Source organism: Mercenaria mercenaria, chromosome 2 (assembly GCF_021730395.1).
Source record: "Mercenaria mercenaria strain notata chromosome 2, MADL_Memer_1, whole genome shotgun sequence".
NCBI classification, from domain to species: Eukaryota; Metazoa; Mollusca; class Bivalvia; order Venerida; family Veneridae; genus Mercenaria; species Mercenaria mercenaria.
In genome coordinates, this window is record NC_069362.1 from 26,912,957 (window position 1) to 26,930,091 (window position 17,135).

General features: G+C 36.4%; 1 protein-coding gene across 1 annotated transcript in view; it reads left to right on the top strand.

The window, feature by feature from the left end:
- LOC123562048 (uncharacterized) overlaps window positions 1-17,135 on the top strand; it is a 332,465-nt gene that overhangs the window by 145,912 nt on the left and 169,418 nt on the right. The window contains exons 33-34 of the mRNA XM_053524913.1: window positions 5,040-5,346; window positions 6,636-6,795. Of these exons, the coding sequence (XP_053380888.1) occupies window positions 5,040-5,346; window positions 6,636-6,795 (467 nt within the window). The remainder of the gene's footprint in view (window positions 1-5,039; window positions 5,347-6,635; window positions 6,796-17,135) is intronic.

The window sequence follows — 17,135 nt, forward strand, 5'->3', positions numbered from 1 at the left end:
TTGATAAGGTCCACTTTCATATTTTTTTAAACAGGGGCATTTGGCTCCTTTAAGGAGCATCTACAGCTAAAAATAGAAATAACTTTGAACAACTTTTTTCATTTACCACTTGAAAGATCTACACCAGACTTGGTTTGTTGCATCATCTCCCATGTTTGATTAGCTGTTTCAGCTTGGTCCATTTAAAGCAGAATCTTGGGGTATTAATCACTTTTATTGATAGCTATAGTTATTCAAAACATTTTTAGCTCACATGTCACAAAGTGACAAGGTGAGCTTTTGTGATCGCGCGGCGTCAGTCGTCCATGCGTCCGTAAACTTTTGCATGTGATCACTCTAGAGGTCACATTTTTCATGGGATATTTATGAAAGTTTATCTTGATGATATCTAGGTCAGTTTCGAAACTGGGTTACGTGCGGTCCAAAACTAGGTCAGTAGGTCTAAAAATAGAAAAACCTTGTGACCTCTCTAGAGGCCATACTTTTCAGTGGATCTTCATGAAAATTGGTCAGAATGTTCATCTTGATGATATCTAGATCAAGTTTGAAACTGGGTCACTTGCCGTCAAAAACTAGGTCAATAGATCAAATAATAAAAAAAGCTTGTGACCTCTCTAGAGGCCATATTTTTCATGGGATCTGTATGAAAGTTGGTCTGAATGTTCATCTTGATGACATCTAGGTCAAGTTTAAAACTGGGTCAACTGCAGTCAAAAACTAGGTCAGTAGGTCTAAAAATAGAAAAACCTTAAAATAGAAAAACCTTGTGACCGCTCTAGAGGCCATACTTTTGAATGGATCTTCATGAAAATCGTTCAGAATGTTCACCTTGATGAAATCTAGGTCAGGTTTGAAACTGGGTCACTTGCCGTCAAAAACTAGGTCAGTAGGTCAAATAATAAAAAAACATTGTGACCTCTCTAGAGGCCATATTTTTCATGGGATCTGTATGAAAATTAGTCTGAATGTTTATCTTGATGATATCTAGGTCGGTTTTGAAACTGGGTCAACTGCGGTCAAAAACTAGGTCAGTAGTTCTAAAAATAGAAAAACATTGTGACCTCTCTAGAGGCCATATTTTTCATGAGATCTTCATGAAAATTGATGAGAATGTTCACCTTGATGATATCTAGGTCAAGTTCAAAACTGGGTCACGTGCCTTTAAAAACTAGGTCATTAGGTCAAATACAGTCAAGACTGCCTTAACGACCCCCTGAATTTAGCGACTCCCTGTCATATGCGACCCTATTTTATGCTCCAGACGCAATTTACTATTAAAACAGTCTGAATTAAGCAAGCCCCTGTCTTACGCGACAAGCGACTGTGCAATCAGGCTCCCGAATTGATATTTAGACCGTTTTCAGTGACTTTGAGACGCTCCCTCGCAAGATTTTACACGATTGAGTTACCGTTCTTTATCTCACGTGAAGTTGTTTCAGAAGAGAACTTATTTGTTTACAAAAATGGCTGATGAAAAACGTAAAAAAAGAACTGTTTTGACATTAGAACAGCGTGTTAAGGCACTTGAATTGCTCGATTAGAGAAAACCAGCGTTATAAGTCGCTGAAGAATTCGGTGCATAAATTAACTTTATTCCTGGTGAAACAAAATATGGCGGTATTTAACAGGAAAACGACGAAGTAAAAACACAGATTAAAGATGCAGTCATTAATCGAATAAATGTCAATGAACAATTAGTACAACAAAAATATAAATATCATAAACCTCAGTGTGTAAATAGTTCAAATGGAACATTTATATTTTACTGCTCCCCTTTATTTTCTTGCCAGATCATGAGCTTAAATTTGTTTTATCAACATCATACAAATGATGCAAATTATTTGAAATTTATATTTTATCAATATGCAATTAAAGAAATAGTATTTGATAATTTTCCACTCCTACCTTAAAAGAGGCCAATATATAAGTATCCGATATTCATGTACTTTAATTGGAAAAATATATGAAACCAGCGTCATCCTGTTAAGTGAGACTGTTTTAAGAGACTCCCTGTCATATGTGACCTTTTTCGCTGCTTCCCAAAGTCGGTCTCTTGAAACAGTCTTGACCGTAATAGAAAAACCTTGTGACCTCTCTAGAGGCCATATTTTTCAATGCATCTTCATGAAAATTGGTCAGAATTTTTATCTTGATGGTATCTAGGTCAGTTTCAAAACTGGGCCACATGAGCTCAAAAACTAGGTCACTATGTCAAATAATAGAAAAAAACGACGTCATACTCAGTTCAAAACTGGGTCATGTGGGGACAGGTGAGTGATTCAGGACCATCATGGTCCTCTTGTTTATCCAATGTTAAGTATTAAGCTGAAATGCATATAAAATTAGACTGTTTTATAGAGGTTTGCTTCAGGTAATTCTGCACATTTTCTAAATGGGAAGTAATGAGGTAACGTGATTTCTCCAGATATGATAGAATAAAGCCTCTACTCTGTATATGAAAATGAAAATTCTTTTATGAATTAATGGCAACTTATAAATTTTTTATCAAAACAGCAACAGTTACTGTCCTTCTAAAGGTAAAAATATGATAGTAAACATTTGACATGTCAAGGTCAGTATGTAGTGTGAAGATCTTCTTATACCTCAAAAACAGGACAGACTTGGTACATTTTATTCACTATGATAAAGAAGTTTGTTTATTACAACTGTGAAAAGTTTCATTAAAATCTACAGTATAGAAAAAATTTCTATTAATGGAAATGTTATCAAAATTGTGAATTTCTCATAGATGCCCATCATGTAAACTTGTTTTTGGTTAAAATATTTCATCTTTATTATTTTGCAATTATTAAGTGCATTGTAAAGTTTTAAAACATCAGGATTTAATAAAAGTCTACATTGTAGAAAAAAAAAATGAACTGCAGAACTTCCTCAACATGCTTGTTTTGTAAAATAATTGTGATATTAGAAAAGAAGAAGTTGCTGTATGTAATACAGTTGGACCTGCCCTTGTGACCACCTGAGTTAAGCGACTTCCTGACCTAAATTCCTCCCTTGCGATTTCAACAATAATGTATCCGAGACATTTAGCGACCCCCTGTAAAACGTGACCAGCGACCATTTATTTTACTTCCCATTCATCACATTTATCTGTTATCAAGCGACCAACTTGAAAATGAAATAGACAAAAAATGACATCAACTTCTCAATTCAAACCGATAACAAAAAGTGTGATCATCCTTTGTTACAATCTGTTAAACTTCATAGATCAAATGGCCAGTAATTATCGGCAATCAGCGTAACATCTTGTGCCAGTTTTGTTGTTCACAATCTGATATTGGTTAAAGATAATAGTCCATCTTTAATTAGTATTATATTATTTATGATTTTTTATATTTCTTTCCTCAAAATACATAACTTTATATAAAATTAATTTTGTTTAAGGAAAAATAAACTACTAATACCTAATAGTGGTCCTGCGTCGTATACAGATCATACGAACATAACGGCAATCATAGTTTTTAGCTTAGACAATTAGCGCGGAGAGTAGTTTCCCTTTACCAGAATGGCGAAAATCGTAAACAAACTTGTGTTGAAGCTGGAAAATCGTCTATACCTCTGTATAATATGCACCCATGATTTGGGGGTGGTCCCTGGTGTAAAAAAACTGCGCATTATACACTAGTACCTATGGTACTTTTTTAGTTCACCAGAACACAAAGTGCTCAAGGTGAGCTATTGTGACCGGTCATTGTCCGGCGTGCGTCGTGCGTCGTCCGTCAACATTTGCCTTGTGACCCAATCTTTATGAAACTTGGTCAGAATGTTTGTCTTGATGATCTCTAGGTCAAGTTTGAAACTGGGTCATATGGGGTCAAAAACTAGGTCAGTAGGTCAGATCAAAGGAAAAGCTTGTGAACACTATAGAGACCACATTTGTGACCCAATCTTTATGAAACTTGGTCAGAATGTTAGTTTTGATGATTTGTAGGCCAAGTTTGAAACTGGGTCATGTGGGGTCAAAAACTAGGTCAGTAGGTCAGATCAAAGGAAAAGCTTGTAAACGCTCTAGAGCCACATTTTTGACCCAATCTTTATGAAACTTGGTCAGAATGTAAGTCTTGATGATCTCTAGGTCAGATTTGAAACTGGGTCATGTGGGGTCAGATACTAGGTCAGTAGGTCAGATCAAAGGAAAAGGTTGTGAACACTCTAGAGACCACATTTTTGACCCATTCTATATGAAACTTGGTCAGAATGTTAGTCTTGATGGTCTCTAGGTCAAGTTGGAAACTGGGTTATGTTGGATTAAAAACTTGGTCAGTAGGTCAAATCAAAGGAAAAGCTTGTGCACACTCTAGAGGCCACAGTTGTGACCCAATATTTATGAAACTTAGTCAGAAAGTTTGGCTTGATGGTTTCTAGGTCAAGTTTGCATCTGGGTCATGTGGGGTCAAAAACTAGGTCACCAGGTCAAATCAAAGGAAAAGCTTGTGAACACTTTAGAGGCCACAGTTGTGACTCGATCTTTATGAAACTGGGTCAGAACATATGCCTTAATCATTACTAGGTCAAGTTTGAATCTGGGTCATGTGGGGTCAAAAACTAGGTCACTAGGTCAAATCAAAGGAAAACCTTTTCAACACTCTAGAGACCACAATTTAAGTTTGAAACTCATGAGAATTAGTCAGAATGTTTGTTTTGATAATCTGTAGGTCAAATTCGAATCTCGGTCATGTGGGGTCAAAAACTAGGTCAGTAGGCCAGATCAACTCTGGTGAGCGATATATATAGGGCCATCATGGCCCTCTTGTTTAATACATGTACTTGATAAACTCCATAGTAGTAGCAATTGTTCATGACAACTTCTTTACTGAAAAACATGCTAAGAAGTCTATCCTGAGTTAAGAGACCACCTGTCTTAAGAGACCAAAATCTCAGATTACCCAGTGCAATCGCTTAGGACAGGTTGACTGTATATTGTACATTTGTATGTCATAAGCAACTTTGATGTTTCATTTTAACCAAAAATGTTTGAATTGTCAGTTTAATCTAGTAGTTGTTACAATGTTTAACAGGGTGGAGACTTGAGTACAAACATTGCCAGTGCAATAGAGATGGCTAGCAACAAGTTTGAAAGTGATGGAAGAAGCAATATGGCTAAAGTAATGTTTATTGTAACCGATGGCAACTCAGAAAATCCCTATGCAACAAGATACCAAGCTCTGCTGGCTAAACAGAAGTACCAGATTGTTGTCCTCGGAATAGGGTCACAATATTTCATGCCTGAACTCAAAAGTTTGGCTTCTGTTCCAGAAAATATTCTTACTGAAAAGAACTTTTTTGAGTTACCAGCTTTAGATGCATACACTACAATTTGTAAAGGTAATTATGTTTCTAGCTTAAGTGCAATAGGTTATGCATTCTGTTTATTTCTTAAATGAAATTACAGTCGAAACTCGGTATCTCGAATTTCAAGGGACCGTGCGTTTTATTTCGAGATAACCGAAATTCGAGTTATGAGGAGAGACGTATATGGATGAAATAAGTGTACATTACGAAAAGATTTAATAAAAAACTGTTTCCTTGATGCCGTGTATACGCTGTCCGTTCTTTACGCATAAACGATTCCATACAGTTTGTGTTTATCGAAGTTTTCAGTTTTTCGAAGAATAAAAATGATACTAACCTCAAATGTTTTTTAGGCAAGCTTCCTTTTTGTACCACGTTTCTCTCCCTGGGTACTGACATTTGATCTGACATTTTAAATGAATGATGCTTTCCACTAAGAAGTTAATTTGTATACAACAACAACACCAACAACAACCTCTATTACCTCTAATTAATCCTTATCAAATATCCCAACTGTTCAAACTAATTAATTCATTAGTCAAATTAAAAGCAATTTTTATAACGTCTCAAAAACAAATGACTGCTGATTAAAGAAATCTAAGGTTTACATCAAATAATTATCATTATGGCACGTGCAAACAAGTATGACATTATTTACTTTGATATGTCGGCATCACGGCTTTCTTGTTAGGCAATAAACATGGACATTTTTTAAAAACCAACCACATTCACAATGAAATGTTTGAAATTCCATGGCATATTTTTCTCATTTCGACTTACCGAGTTCACAATGCACTTCAATTTTATTGACGGGTCTGAAAATCTCTTTCGACACATCCGGAGTCTCGGTAAGTCAAATTTTGACGTAACCGAGGTTGAATTACATATATGAAGAAGGAAATTTGACGGGACTTGAACATTTCTTCGACTTAAGCGGAATTTCGAGGTAAGCGAGTTTGAGATACCGAGTTTCGACTGTAGTTACTTTGCCAGTATTTTATTGCAAAAATTATGTGCAGGCTGATCATGATCTACACTGGTTGCAAAGGCAGAATCAGTTCTTATTGAATCAAGCTTGCTAGTGAATGTTTTGGCATGCTTATCAATTTATTCAGAGAGTGTGAATTAAGTGTAATAGAATTCTTGTATATCATTTTGATTCTGGAATGTGTTTTATATAGAATAGTAGATCAAATGTGGTAACATGCTTTCTTGGAACCTATTTGGTAGCAAGTAATATTGATGTAATGTTACTGTTGCTGTGTTTAAATGAATATAGATGGATTTTTGTGTGTAACAGTGTATGACATTTCTGGTTATAGCTGCTGCAAGATGGACTGCACCGACTGTAACTGTAGCTCCTGCGTTTAAATGTGACTTGAAATTAGACTTGATCCTCATTATGGACATGTCTTCAAGTTTAACTTCCCAGCCTTTTGAAGTAATGATGATGAAAGCTAGACTGCGGGAATTCATTGATCTGTAAGTGTACTTTTTATTTGGGCTCTTTGAAAAATAATGTAGGCTGTTGTACTATTGTTAAGTTTTTGAATGTAGTTGGATGAGTGGCAGCCACCAGTATGTGATGATGGCAGCCGGAAAATGGCCAAGACTGTTTCTTAAGTTCAGCCTTTATTATTTTGTAGTCTGAGGCAGTGTCTCTTTTTTTTTTAGCTCACCTGAAAACTGTTCAGGGTAAGCTATTAGTATAGGTGAATGTTCCATTTTCTGTCATCCAGCGTCCTTTGTCCTATGAAACATTTTTACTTAAAACATTTTCTCTTCTAAAATGACTAGTCAAAAATGCACATTTTCTTCTTGTGAAGCTTCTAGCTCAAAAAGTGTATGATATAAGTGGATGAAAACTTGCATTAGTCTTTATCATGATATAAACTTGCACCCCTCTTAGGTTTTTGGCTGGCTCCACCCCATTTTAAAAGTTATGGCCCCTGAAAAGTAAAAAAATGCACATTTTCACCTAATTATGTGCCTAGCTCAAAAAGTTGTTGATGTAAATTCATGAAATCTTGCTTGAGTCTTGATCATGATGTGATCTTGCACACTTGGCATTCTTCTTGAGAATCTTAGTGCTTATTGCAAGGGTTATTGCCCTTGAAATAGCCAAAATAGTGGATTTTTGTTTGTGATGCTCATAGCTCAAAAAGTATATGGCCCAGAATAATAATTCCTTTTCATAAAATATTTGTTAAGGCAATACCACATTAAGACTGCAAACGTTTGCATCATTTCCCCTTATTTGTGACAAATGTACCAGTGGGGGGCACACCCTGTGTCCTACAGACACATTCTATTTTTTAGCTCACTAGAGCACAAAGTGCTCAAGGTGAGCTATTGTGACTGGTCATTGTCCGGCATCCATCGTCCGTCAGTGTGTCGTGTGTTGTCCGTCAACATTTGCCTTGTGAACACTCTAGAGGCCACATTTGTGACCCAATCATTTTGAAACTTGGTCAGAATGTTAGTCTTGGTGATCTCTAGATCAAGTTTGAAAGTGGGTCATGTTGGGCCAAAAGCTAGGTCAGTAGGCCAAATCAAAGGAAAAGGTTGTGAACACTATAGAGGCCACATTTGTGACCCAATCTTCATGAAACTTGGTCAGAGTGTTTGTGGTGATGATCTCTAGGTCAAGTTGGAAACTGGGTAATGTGGGGTCAAAAACTAGGGCAGTAGGCCAGATCAAAGGAAAAGCTTGTGAACACTCTAGAGGCCACATTCGTGACCCAATCTTTATGAAACTTGGTCAGAATGTTAGTCTTGATGATTTCTAGATCAAGTTTGAAAGTGGGTCATGTTGGGTCAAAAGCTAGGTCAGTAGGCTAGATCAAAGGAAAAGGTTGTGAACACTATACAGGCCACATTTTTGACCCTATCTTCTTGAAACTTGGTCAGAATGTTTGTCGTGATGATCTCTAGGTCAAGTTGGAAACTGGGTCATGTGGGGTCAAAAACTAGGTTAGTAGGCCAGATCAAAGGAAAAGCTTGTGAACACTCTAGAGGCCACATTCGTGACCCAATCTTTATGAAACTTGGTCAGAATGTTAGTCTTGATGATTTCTAGATCAAGTTTGAAAGTGGGTCATGTTGGGTCAAAAGCTAGGTCAGTAGGCCAGATCAAAGGAAAAGGTTGTGAACACTATACAGGCCACATTTTTGACCCTATCTTCTTGAAACTTGGTCAGAATGTTTGTCGTGATGATCTCTAGGTCAAGTTGGAAACTGGATCATGTGGGGTCTAAAACTAGGTTAGCAGGCCAGATCAAAGGAAAAGCTTGTGAACACTCTAGAGGCCACATTCGTGACCCAATCTTTATGAAACTTGGTCAGAATGTTAGTCTTGATGATTTCTAGATCAGTTATGAAATTGGGTCATGTTGGGTCAAAAACTAGGTCAGTAGGCCAGATCAAAGAAAAAGCTTGTGAACACTTTAGAGGCCACGTTTGTGACCCAATCTGTATGGTCAGAATGTTTGTCTTGATGTTTTCTAGGTTAAGTCGAATCTGGATCATGTGCGGTCAAAAACTAGGTCACCCGGTCAAATCTAAGGAAAAGCTTGTGAATACTTTAGAGGCCACAGTTGTGACTCAATCTTTTTGAAACTTGGTCAGAATGTTTGTCTTAATGATTTCTAGGTCAGATTTGAAACTGTGTCATGTGGGGTCAAAAACTAGGTCACTAGGCCAGATAAAAGGAAAATCTTGTCAACACTCCAGAGACCACAGTTCAAGTTGGAAACTCATTAGAATTAGAATGTTAGTCTTGATAATCTATAGGTCAAGTTCGAAGGGAAATCTTGCCAACACTCTAGAGACCACAGTTCAAGTTTGAAACTCATTAGAATTAGAATGTTAGTCTTGATTATCTATAGGTCAAGTTCGAAGGGAAATCTTGCCAACACTCTAGAGACCACAATTCAAGTTTGAAACTCATTAGAATTAGTCAGAATGTTTGTCTTGATTATCTATAGGTGAAGTTCAAATCTGGGTCATGTGGGGTCAAAAACTAGGTCACCCGGTCAAATCAAAGGAAAAGCTTGTGAACACTCTAGAGGCCACAGTTGTGATCCAATCTTTATGAAACTTGGTCAGAATGTTTGTCTTGATGATCTATAGGATAAGTTCGAATCTGTGTTATGTTGGGTCAAAAACTAGGTCAGTAGATTAGATCAAAGGAAGAGCTTATGAAAACTCTAGAGGCCAATGTTTTGTCTCAATCTTTATGAAATTTGGTCAGAATGTTTGTCTTGGTGATCTATAGGTCAAGTTCGAATTGGGCTATATGGGGTCAAAAACTAGGTCAGTAGGCCAGATCAAAGGAAAAAATTGTGAATAGTCTAGAGGTCACAGTTGTGACCCAATATTTATGAAACTTTGTCAGAATGTTTGCCTTGATGATCTCTAGATCACTTTTGAAACTGGGTCATGCGGGGTCAAAAAGTAGGTCAGTAGGCCATATCAAAGGAAAAGCTTGTGAACACTCTATAGGCCACAGTTTTGACTCAGTCTTTTTGTAACTTGATCAGAATGTGTGACTTGATGATCTCTGGATCAAGTTTTAATCTGGGTCATTTAGGGTCAAAAACCAGGTCACATGGTTAAATAAAATGCAAAGTTTGTGAACTCTCTAAAGGCTACAGTTGTGACTCTATCTTTATGAAACTTGGTCAGAATGTTTGTCTTGATGATCTCTAGGTTAAATTCAAAACTGGCTCATGTTGGGTAAAAAACAAGGTCAGTACGCCAGATCAACTCTGGTGAGCGATATATAGGGCCATCATGGCCCTCTTGTTTCATTATTTCAATTGCAAGACCAGAGTTATGGCCCTTGACTGACTTAAAAAATAAAAGTTGTTGTCCCAAGTATAATGTACTTGATATAGAGTCATAAATAATGAGAGGATGGTTATATAGCACGTGAAATCTACAGGTGTTCGTTCTATTAAGGAATAAAGTCAGCTTAGCCAGACTTATGGTCCTTCACTTGGTAAAAAATGTACTTAAAGCTTGAATGTTTGTGTTGCATATATCTTTAAAACTATTTCACATAGCATCAGGAAAGTGTACAGTGACAGGAGTGTGGTCATGTGTGTCCTATGTTTTTTACTTGTTTTCTAACATCTTTTTTGAAACAAAAGTTGTTTAGCAGGAAAACAATTTGTCAATTTGAATTGCAGTAGCATAACTTGCATAGCATTTATAAGCTTAAAAGTCTGCAATTGGATCCAAAAGAGAAAAAAAAGTTACTCCAAATCAAAAGCAGTTTAAAAATGGGGTCAGCTAGCAGGCAATCAAAATCTTATAATTCAGTGACTGAGAAACCCATGAGAAATGAGCCATAGTCACATAAAAATAAAAAATGTCACATAAGTTTTAAGTGCTGATGAGCCCTGTGTCACATGGCTAAACTGTATTGAATGCAAAAATGAAACTATTTAATAGTGCAAATCTTATCTAAAGGAATGTAACCAGTGTGGGGATTCAAAGTGCTTTCAGTGTTTAAAAACATGTGTTAACATAGTATTTTATTTTAGACTTTGATTTTTATGTCAGTTTTCAATATTTGTCCCCAAGAAAGAGGAAGTTTTTGCTAGTAAAAGGGCAAAAAGAGTTATCTTTAAGTTTTACAAAAAGGATATCAACAGTAATGAGGAATTGACTTGCGATGAAAATAACAACACCCCATTTTTAGCTCACCTGTCACAAAGTGACAACGTGAGCTTTTGTGATCGCGCAGTGTCCGTCGTTAGTCGTAAACTTTTGCTTTTGATCACTAGAGGTCACATTTTTCATGGGATCTTTATGAAAGTTGGTCAGAATGTTCATCTTGATGATATCTAGGTCAAGTTCGAAACTGGGTCACGTGTGTTCGAAAACTAGGTCAGTAGGTCAAATAATAGAAAAACCTTGTGACCTCTCTAGAGGCCATATTTTTCATGGGATCTGTATGAAAGTTGGTCTGAATGTTCATCTTGATGATATCTAGATCAAGTTCGAAACCGGGTCAACTGCGGTCAAAAACTAGGTCAGTAGGTCTAAAAATAAAAAAGCCTTGTGACCTCTCCAGAGACCATACTCTTCATGAGATCTTCATGAAAATTGGTCAGAATGTTCACCTTGATAATATCTAGGTCAGGTTCAGAACTGGGTCATGTGCCTTCAAAAACTAGGTCATTAGGTCAAATAATAGAAAAACCTTGTGACCTCTCTAGAAGCCATATTTTTCAGGACCATCATGGTCCTCTGGTTAAATATATTTATTACTGTTGAAGTTTTTATAATAAGTAAACAAGCAGTTTGTCCTCTTAGTGTAATACCTAGTCTAAAACTGAGAGAATGTCTACTACTACACTTAAAGTTCTCTGTGCTTTTAAATAATTGTTCATAGAAGTAACGGTACACGGTATTAAATGTTGACAAATTTTACTTTTATCACATACAGGTACATTGCTGTAAACTTCTTTTAAGAATGTTATCCAGGGTATGATTAGAGCATTGTTTAGAAGACTTACATTTATTATCAGTGGTAAAAAGGAGTACTGTTTAGTTCTACCAGGAAAGTAGAGTAAACTAACTCTGAATTACCCGGTATCAAATATAAACTGCTTTGAATATTATTGACATTAAAGCTGTAAAGCTGTTACAGTTTTAGTTGCTATACTTGTATTTGATTAAGAGCTTCTTTAATCTGAAATATATACATACTACAATGCGAATTCCTAGCACACAAGCCGCAAATGTCCCATAGAAATTTCAGAATGTCACATAAAATGTTTAAATGTCAAATAATAAATTGTGTATGTTAGGCCATTGTCCCACAGATAAAAATTCTTTCCCTGTCACTGTTATATGCAAGGCAAAAGCATACAAGTTTGTATCCCATGTATCTCATAAAGTATTTGACCTAGAGTCGTAAAACATTACAGGATTGTTATGTAGCATGTGAAGTTGCACATCTAGTGTTCTGTTTGTGATATCTATCCTGTTAGTCATACCAGAGTTATGACCCTTGACAAATTAAAAATACTCATAAAGTGCTTAAGGGGACGCATATTGCTACATTCACAGTTCATACAGAAATGAGGAAGGGGTGCATATTCAAGAAATCGATAGTGGGAAGATAAAAAACATATTCCTAAACTGATATAATACTGATGGCATTGCAAGGGTATAACATGAGATTCTACACAATGAATACCTTAGAACAGATATCTAAGATGCTACACAGGTCAGGTGGGTTAAATGCATAACGTCGATCACTTGAAATTGATCTTAAAAATGTGGTTAATTTTAGTTTATTTACATGGTTTTTAATTTTCCCACAACTTCTCGGCGATTCACTGCAAAAAGTATTACTGCGCCGGACAAAAGGTAACTCTAATAAACAACGGGAGACAACTTAGGTGTCAGCACGTGTATGATTTTTATACGCCCTTTTGAAAAACGGGACGTATTATGGGAACGCCCCTGGCGGGCGGATGGGCGGGCGGGCGGCGTCCACAGACCTTGTCCGGAGCATATCTTCTACAAGCATGGAGGGATTTTGATGAAACTTGGCACAGTTGTTCACCATCATGAGATGGAGTGTCATGCGCAAGAACCAGGTCCCTAGGTCTAAGGTCAAGGTCACACTTAGAGGTCAAAGGTCAAATTCAAGTATGACTTTGTCCGGAGCATATCTTCTTCATGCATAGAGGGATTTTGATGAAAGTTGGCACAATTGTTTATCATCATGAGACAGAGTGTCATGCGCAAGAACCAGGTCCCTAAGTCTAAGGTCAAGGTCACACTTAGAGGTCAAAGGATACAAGAATGAAAACTTTGTCCGGAGCATATCTTCTTCATGCATAGAGGGATTTTGATGAAAGTTGGCACAATTGTTCATCATCATGAGACGGAGTGTCATGCGCAAGAACCAGGTCCCTAGGTCTAAGGTCAAGGTCACACTTAGAGGTCAAAGGATACAAGAATGAAAACTTTGTCCGGAGCATTTCTTCTTCATGCTTGGAGGGATTTTGATATAACTTGGCACAAATGTTCACCACCACAAGACGCAGTGTCATGCGCAAGAACCAGGTCCCTAGGTCTAAGGTCAAGGTAACACTTAGAGGCCAAAGGTCAGATACAAGAATGACTGTCCGAAGCATTTCTTCTTCATGCATAGAGGGATTTTGATGTAACTTGGCACAATTATACACCATCATGAGACGAAGTGTCATTCGCAGTTCCCTTCTTTAGAATTACTTCCCTTTGTTGTTACTAAAAATAGCTTATATTGTAACTTTTTCATTACTAGACGTAGGGAAAAATTTAGACCACTTTTCTGCGGTACAACATGCATGTTACATCCAATTTTGAGGTGTATTTTGACCAATTTCTACCTGGTAAGGATTTTTGTGTGGACTTACAAATTTTTTTTTTGTATTTTTTTTTTTTTAAAGATTAACTTCCCTTAGTTGTTACTATAAATAACTTATATTGTAACTTTTTTATAATTGACCGTAGGGAAAAACCAAGACCACTTTTCTGTGGTACAACATAGTTGTTACTTTCTAATTTTAGGTGTATTTTAAGGTATCTCTACCTGGTAAGGAGTTTTTTTTGTGGACTTAGAAAAACAAAAGAATTACAATGATTACTAAACAACCACAAAATTAAAATTACATCTGCAAATACAGGTGCTAGAGTAAAGAAATTTGCTGTGACGGGCGTATATTGTGACATTCTGGCACTCTTGTTAAAAAAACATGTCGATGATTATAATTTCTTATCAAATAACGAATCCTATTCAGAGATTCATCAAACTGGTTTCCGCTTCATTTGTGAGGCACTTCCGTTATATTTTTTGACAGCAATAACAAAACACAAAATGAATCAATAAAGTCACTTATAAACCGACTGCTACTTACATCATTTTAAGTATAGTTGTTGTTACATCATTATACTTGTTCATTACGTTATGAGATAAAGTTTATCTTGAACAGCATAATCCATTAATTACGTTTAGACGATATTGCATTTACAACTTATCCCTTACAGAAGCAAGCCTCTGTGGCGTACATGCTGCGTATTTGCTGTGTATATGCCGCGAACACAGTAGTACGCCAGAGGAGTACATTTTGCATACACCGCATGCCGCATACATGCCGACGAGTACACAGCATGTACGCAGGAGGTCACTAGTACACTTTAAGTACGCAGCACAGACTCTGAAAATTTAAGGAGTACACTGCATGTACGCAGGAGGGACTTGTACAAGAAAATAGTACACTGCATGTACACCGCAGATACTTTGAAATTTGTGCAGAACACTTCATATACGCGGGAAAGACTTGTACAATTTCTTTTGGCATTTATACTTAGTTTTTTTTTTTTTTGATAAGTTAAAGTCTGAAGTAAACTTCATATACGCAGGAGGGACTTGTTCATTTTCTTTTGGTGTTTATACTTTGAATTTTTTTAGGTAAAAGTCTGAAGTACACTTCATGCAGGAAGGATTTGTACATTTTTTAAAAAAATTTTTGGAAGCAAGAACTTGATTTCCGAGTAACTTTTATCTTAATAGCATAGAATAGTTCAGATTACCAGTATTCTGAACAATGAAAATTTGCCAAACTATTTGCAATGTTCATTTTTGAAGCTTACATCTTAGTGATTTCTGAGCTGCACCTTGAATGCAGTGCAAAAATATATTCTTTTTCATTTTAAATTAATCCTGGAGCTTTCTAACTTGGATAATTGAAAAGCCTTATTTGAACTTCGTTGCATTACATTTTGTAATACATGAAATAATTACCAAGATAATGCCTCAACAGCGCCCGAATGAGAAGAATTAATTGCTCTCACTGTTATTTGAATACTCTTAAGGAAAACACCATTCTATCATGTTTTATAAAGGCTTTAATGCTCATTATGTTAACTCATTAAGGCCTCGCCAAATTAAAAAGTTGTTCATCGGATTTGCCGCTCGTATATTTTCAGAACGTTTTTGACTAATTGCGCTCGCCCCATTGGAAAAAATCAATTCAAAATTTTTTGGTGCGCTACTTTTTACGGACGTAAAAGTGTATAAATGCTTATATAATTCCAGTCCTAGATTGTTCTCAGATGGATTTTAATCAAAATAAATACATACTACGCACACATCGTCTATAATAAATCATAACACTTATATTTAGTTGCATTAAAGTTGTTTCCCCTTGATGCAGTTACGCCATTTTCTTCAAATGTTTACCAAATTACATGCTACAAAAATTGATTTATTTCATTGAAAAGTGGATGAAGAAAAGCATACTAATTTATTTGATAACATCAATCTACATTATTTTGGTAAGGGTAAATACTTATTGATGCATGTCACTTATCTTTTCTCTGTTTTTTTTTTTTCTGTCCAAATGATCAGCATTTGCATACAAAAGTTGGTGGGGTAAGGAATTTACATTATCACAGCAGTTTCGCCACAAGAGTACACAGCATGTATGCAGCAGGAGTACACAGCATGTACGCTGCAAGACTTGGACCAGGAGTACACAGCATGTACGCCGCAGGGGTAGTACACCGCAGGCTCATTTGCATGTGAAAAGTGTATGTGCCGCGTACATGCTGCGTACTATTTCCCGCATACTAAATTCCTCCAGCGTACATCATGTGTACTATGTAGTCCACAGCATGTACGCAGCAAGTAGTATGCGGTAGAGCTCATTTGCATGTCAAAAGTGTACTACAAACGTACTATCGGTGTATGTGCGGGGTATATCCTGCATACTATTTAAAGCCCTTGATTTCAGTACACATCATGTACGCATCATATATGCTGTATGTACACAGGAAGAGTACGCAGCAGGCCTTTTTCTTCTGTAAGGGATCTGACCCTGTTTTTTACGTGAATGAAAGCATTCTCATGCAACTCGTGCAAATAGAGTTATGAAAAGTATGGTGGATAATTCAAGGACAAATTATAAATGACATCAAATCGAGAATAACTGTATATTCATCCAGTTTTGATCATTGACATCCCTGCTGTGTATTAGTAAGTTTGGTGAATAAGATTAAAATGTTACTTTTGCACATACACACATTGATTGGACCTCTCAACCAAATTTCATACCTTATTTTAGGATTTTTAAGACAATACATTTTCAAAAGTTTGTTCAATGTGTTTTGATATTTAAGTGCATTGTAATTCATGAATAACAAGTTGAAAATTAATAATGGAAACATTTCTAGGCCCTTATTGTAAGCTACTCGACTTCTGTAACGATAAATGTTTAATGTACATTCGAGACTGCCTTAACGACCCCCTGTCATATGCGACCCTATTTTATGCACTGGACGCAATTTACTATTAAAAGAGTGAGTTAAGCAACCCCCTGCCTTACGCAACAAGCGACTGTAAAATCAGGCTCCCGAATCGATATTTAGACCATTTTCAGCGACTTTGAGATGCTCCCTCGCAAGATTTTACACGATAAAGTTACCCTTCTTTATCTCCCGTGAAGTTGTTTGAGACGAGAACTTATTTGTTTACAAAAAAATGGCCGATGAAAAATATAAAAAAGAACTGTTCTGACATTAGAACAGCGTGTTAAGGCACTTGAATTGCTCGATTAGGGAAAACCAGCGTATAAAGTCGCTGAAGAATTCAGGGTCGGTGCATAAATTAACTTTATTCCTGGTGAAACAAAAATATGGCGGTATTTAACAGGAAATGACGATGTAAACACAGATTAAAGATGCAGTCAATAATCGAATAAATGTCAATGAACAATTAGTACACAAAAATATAAATACCAAAAACCTCAGTGTGT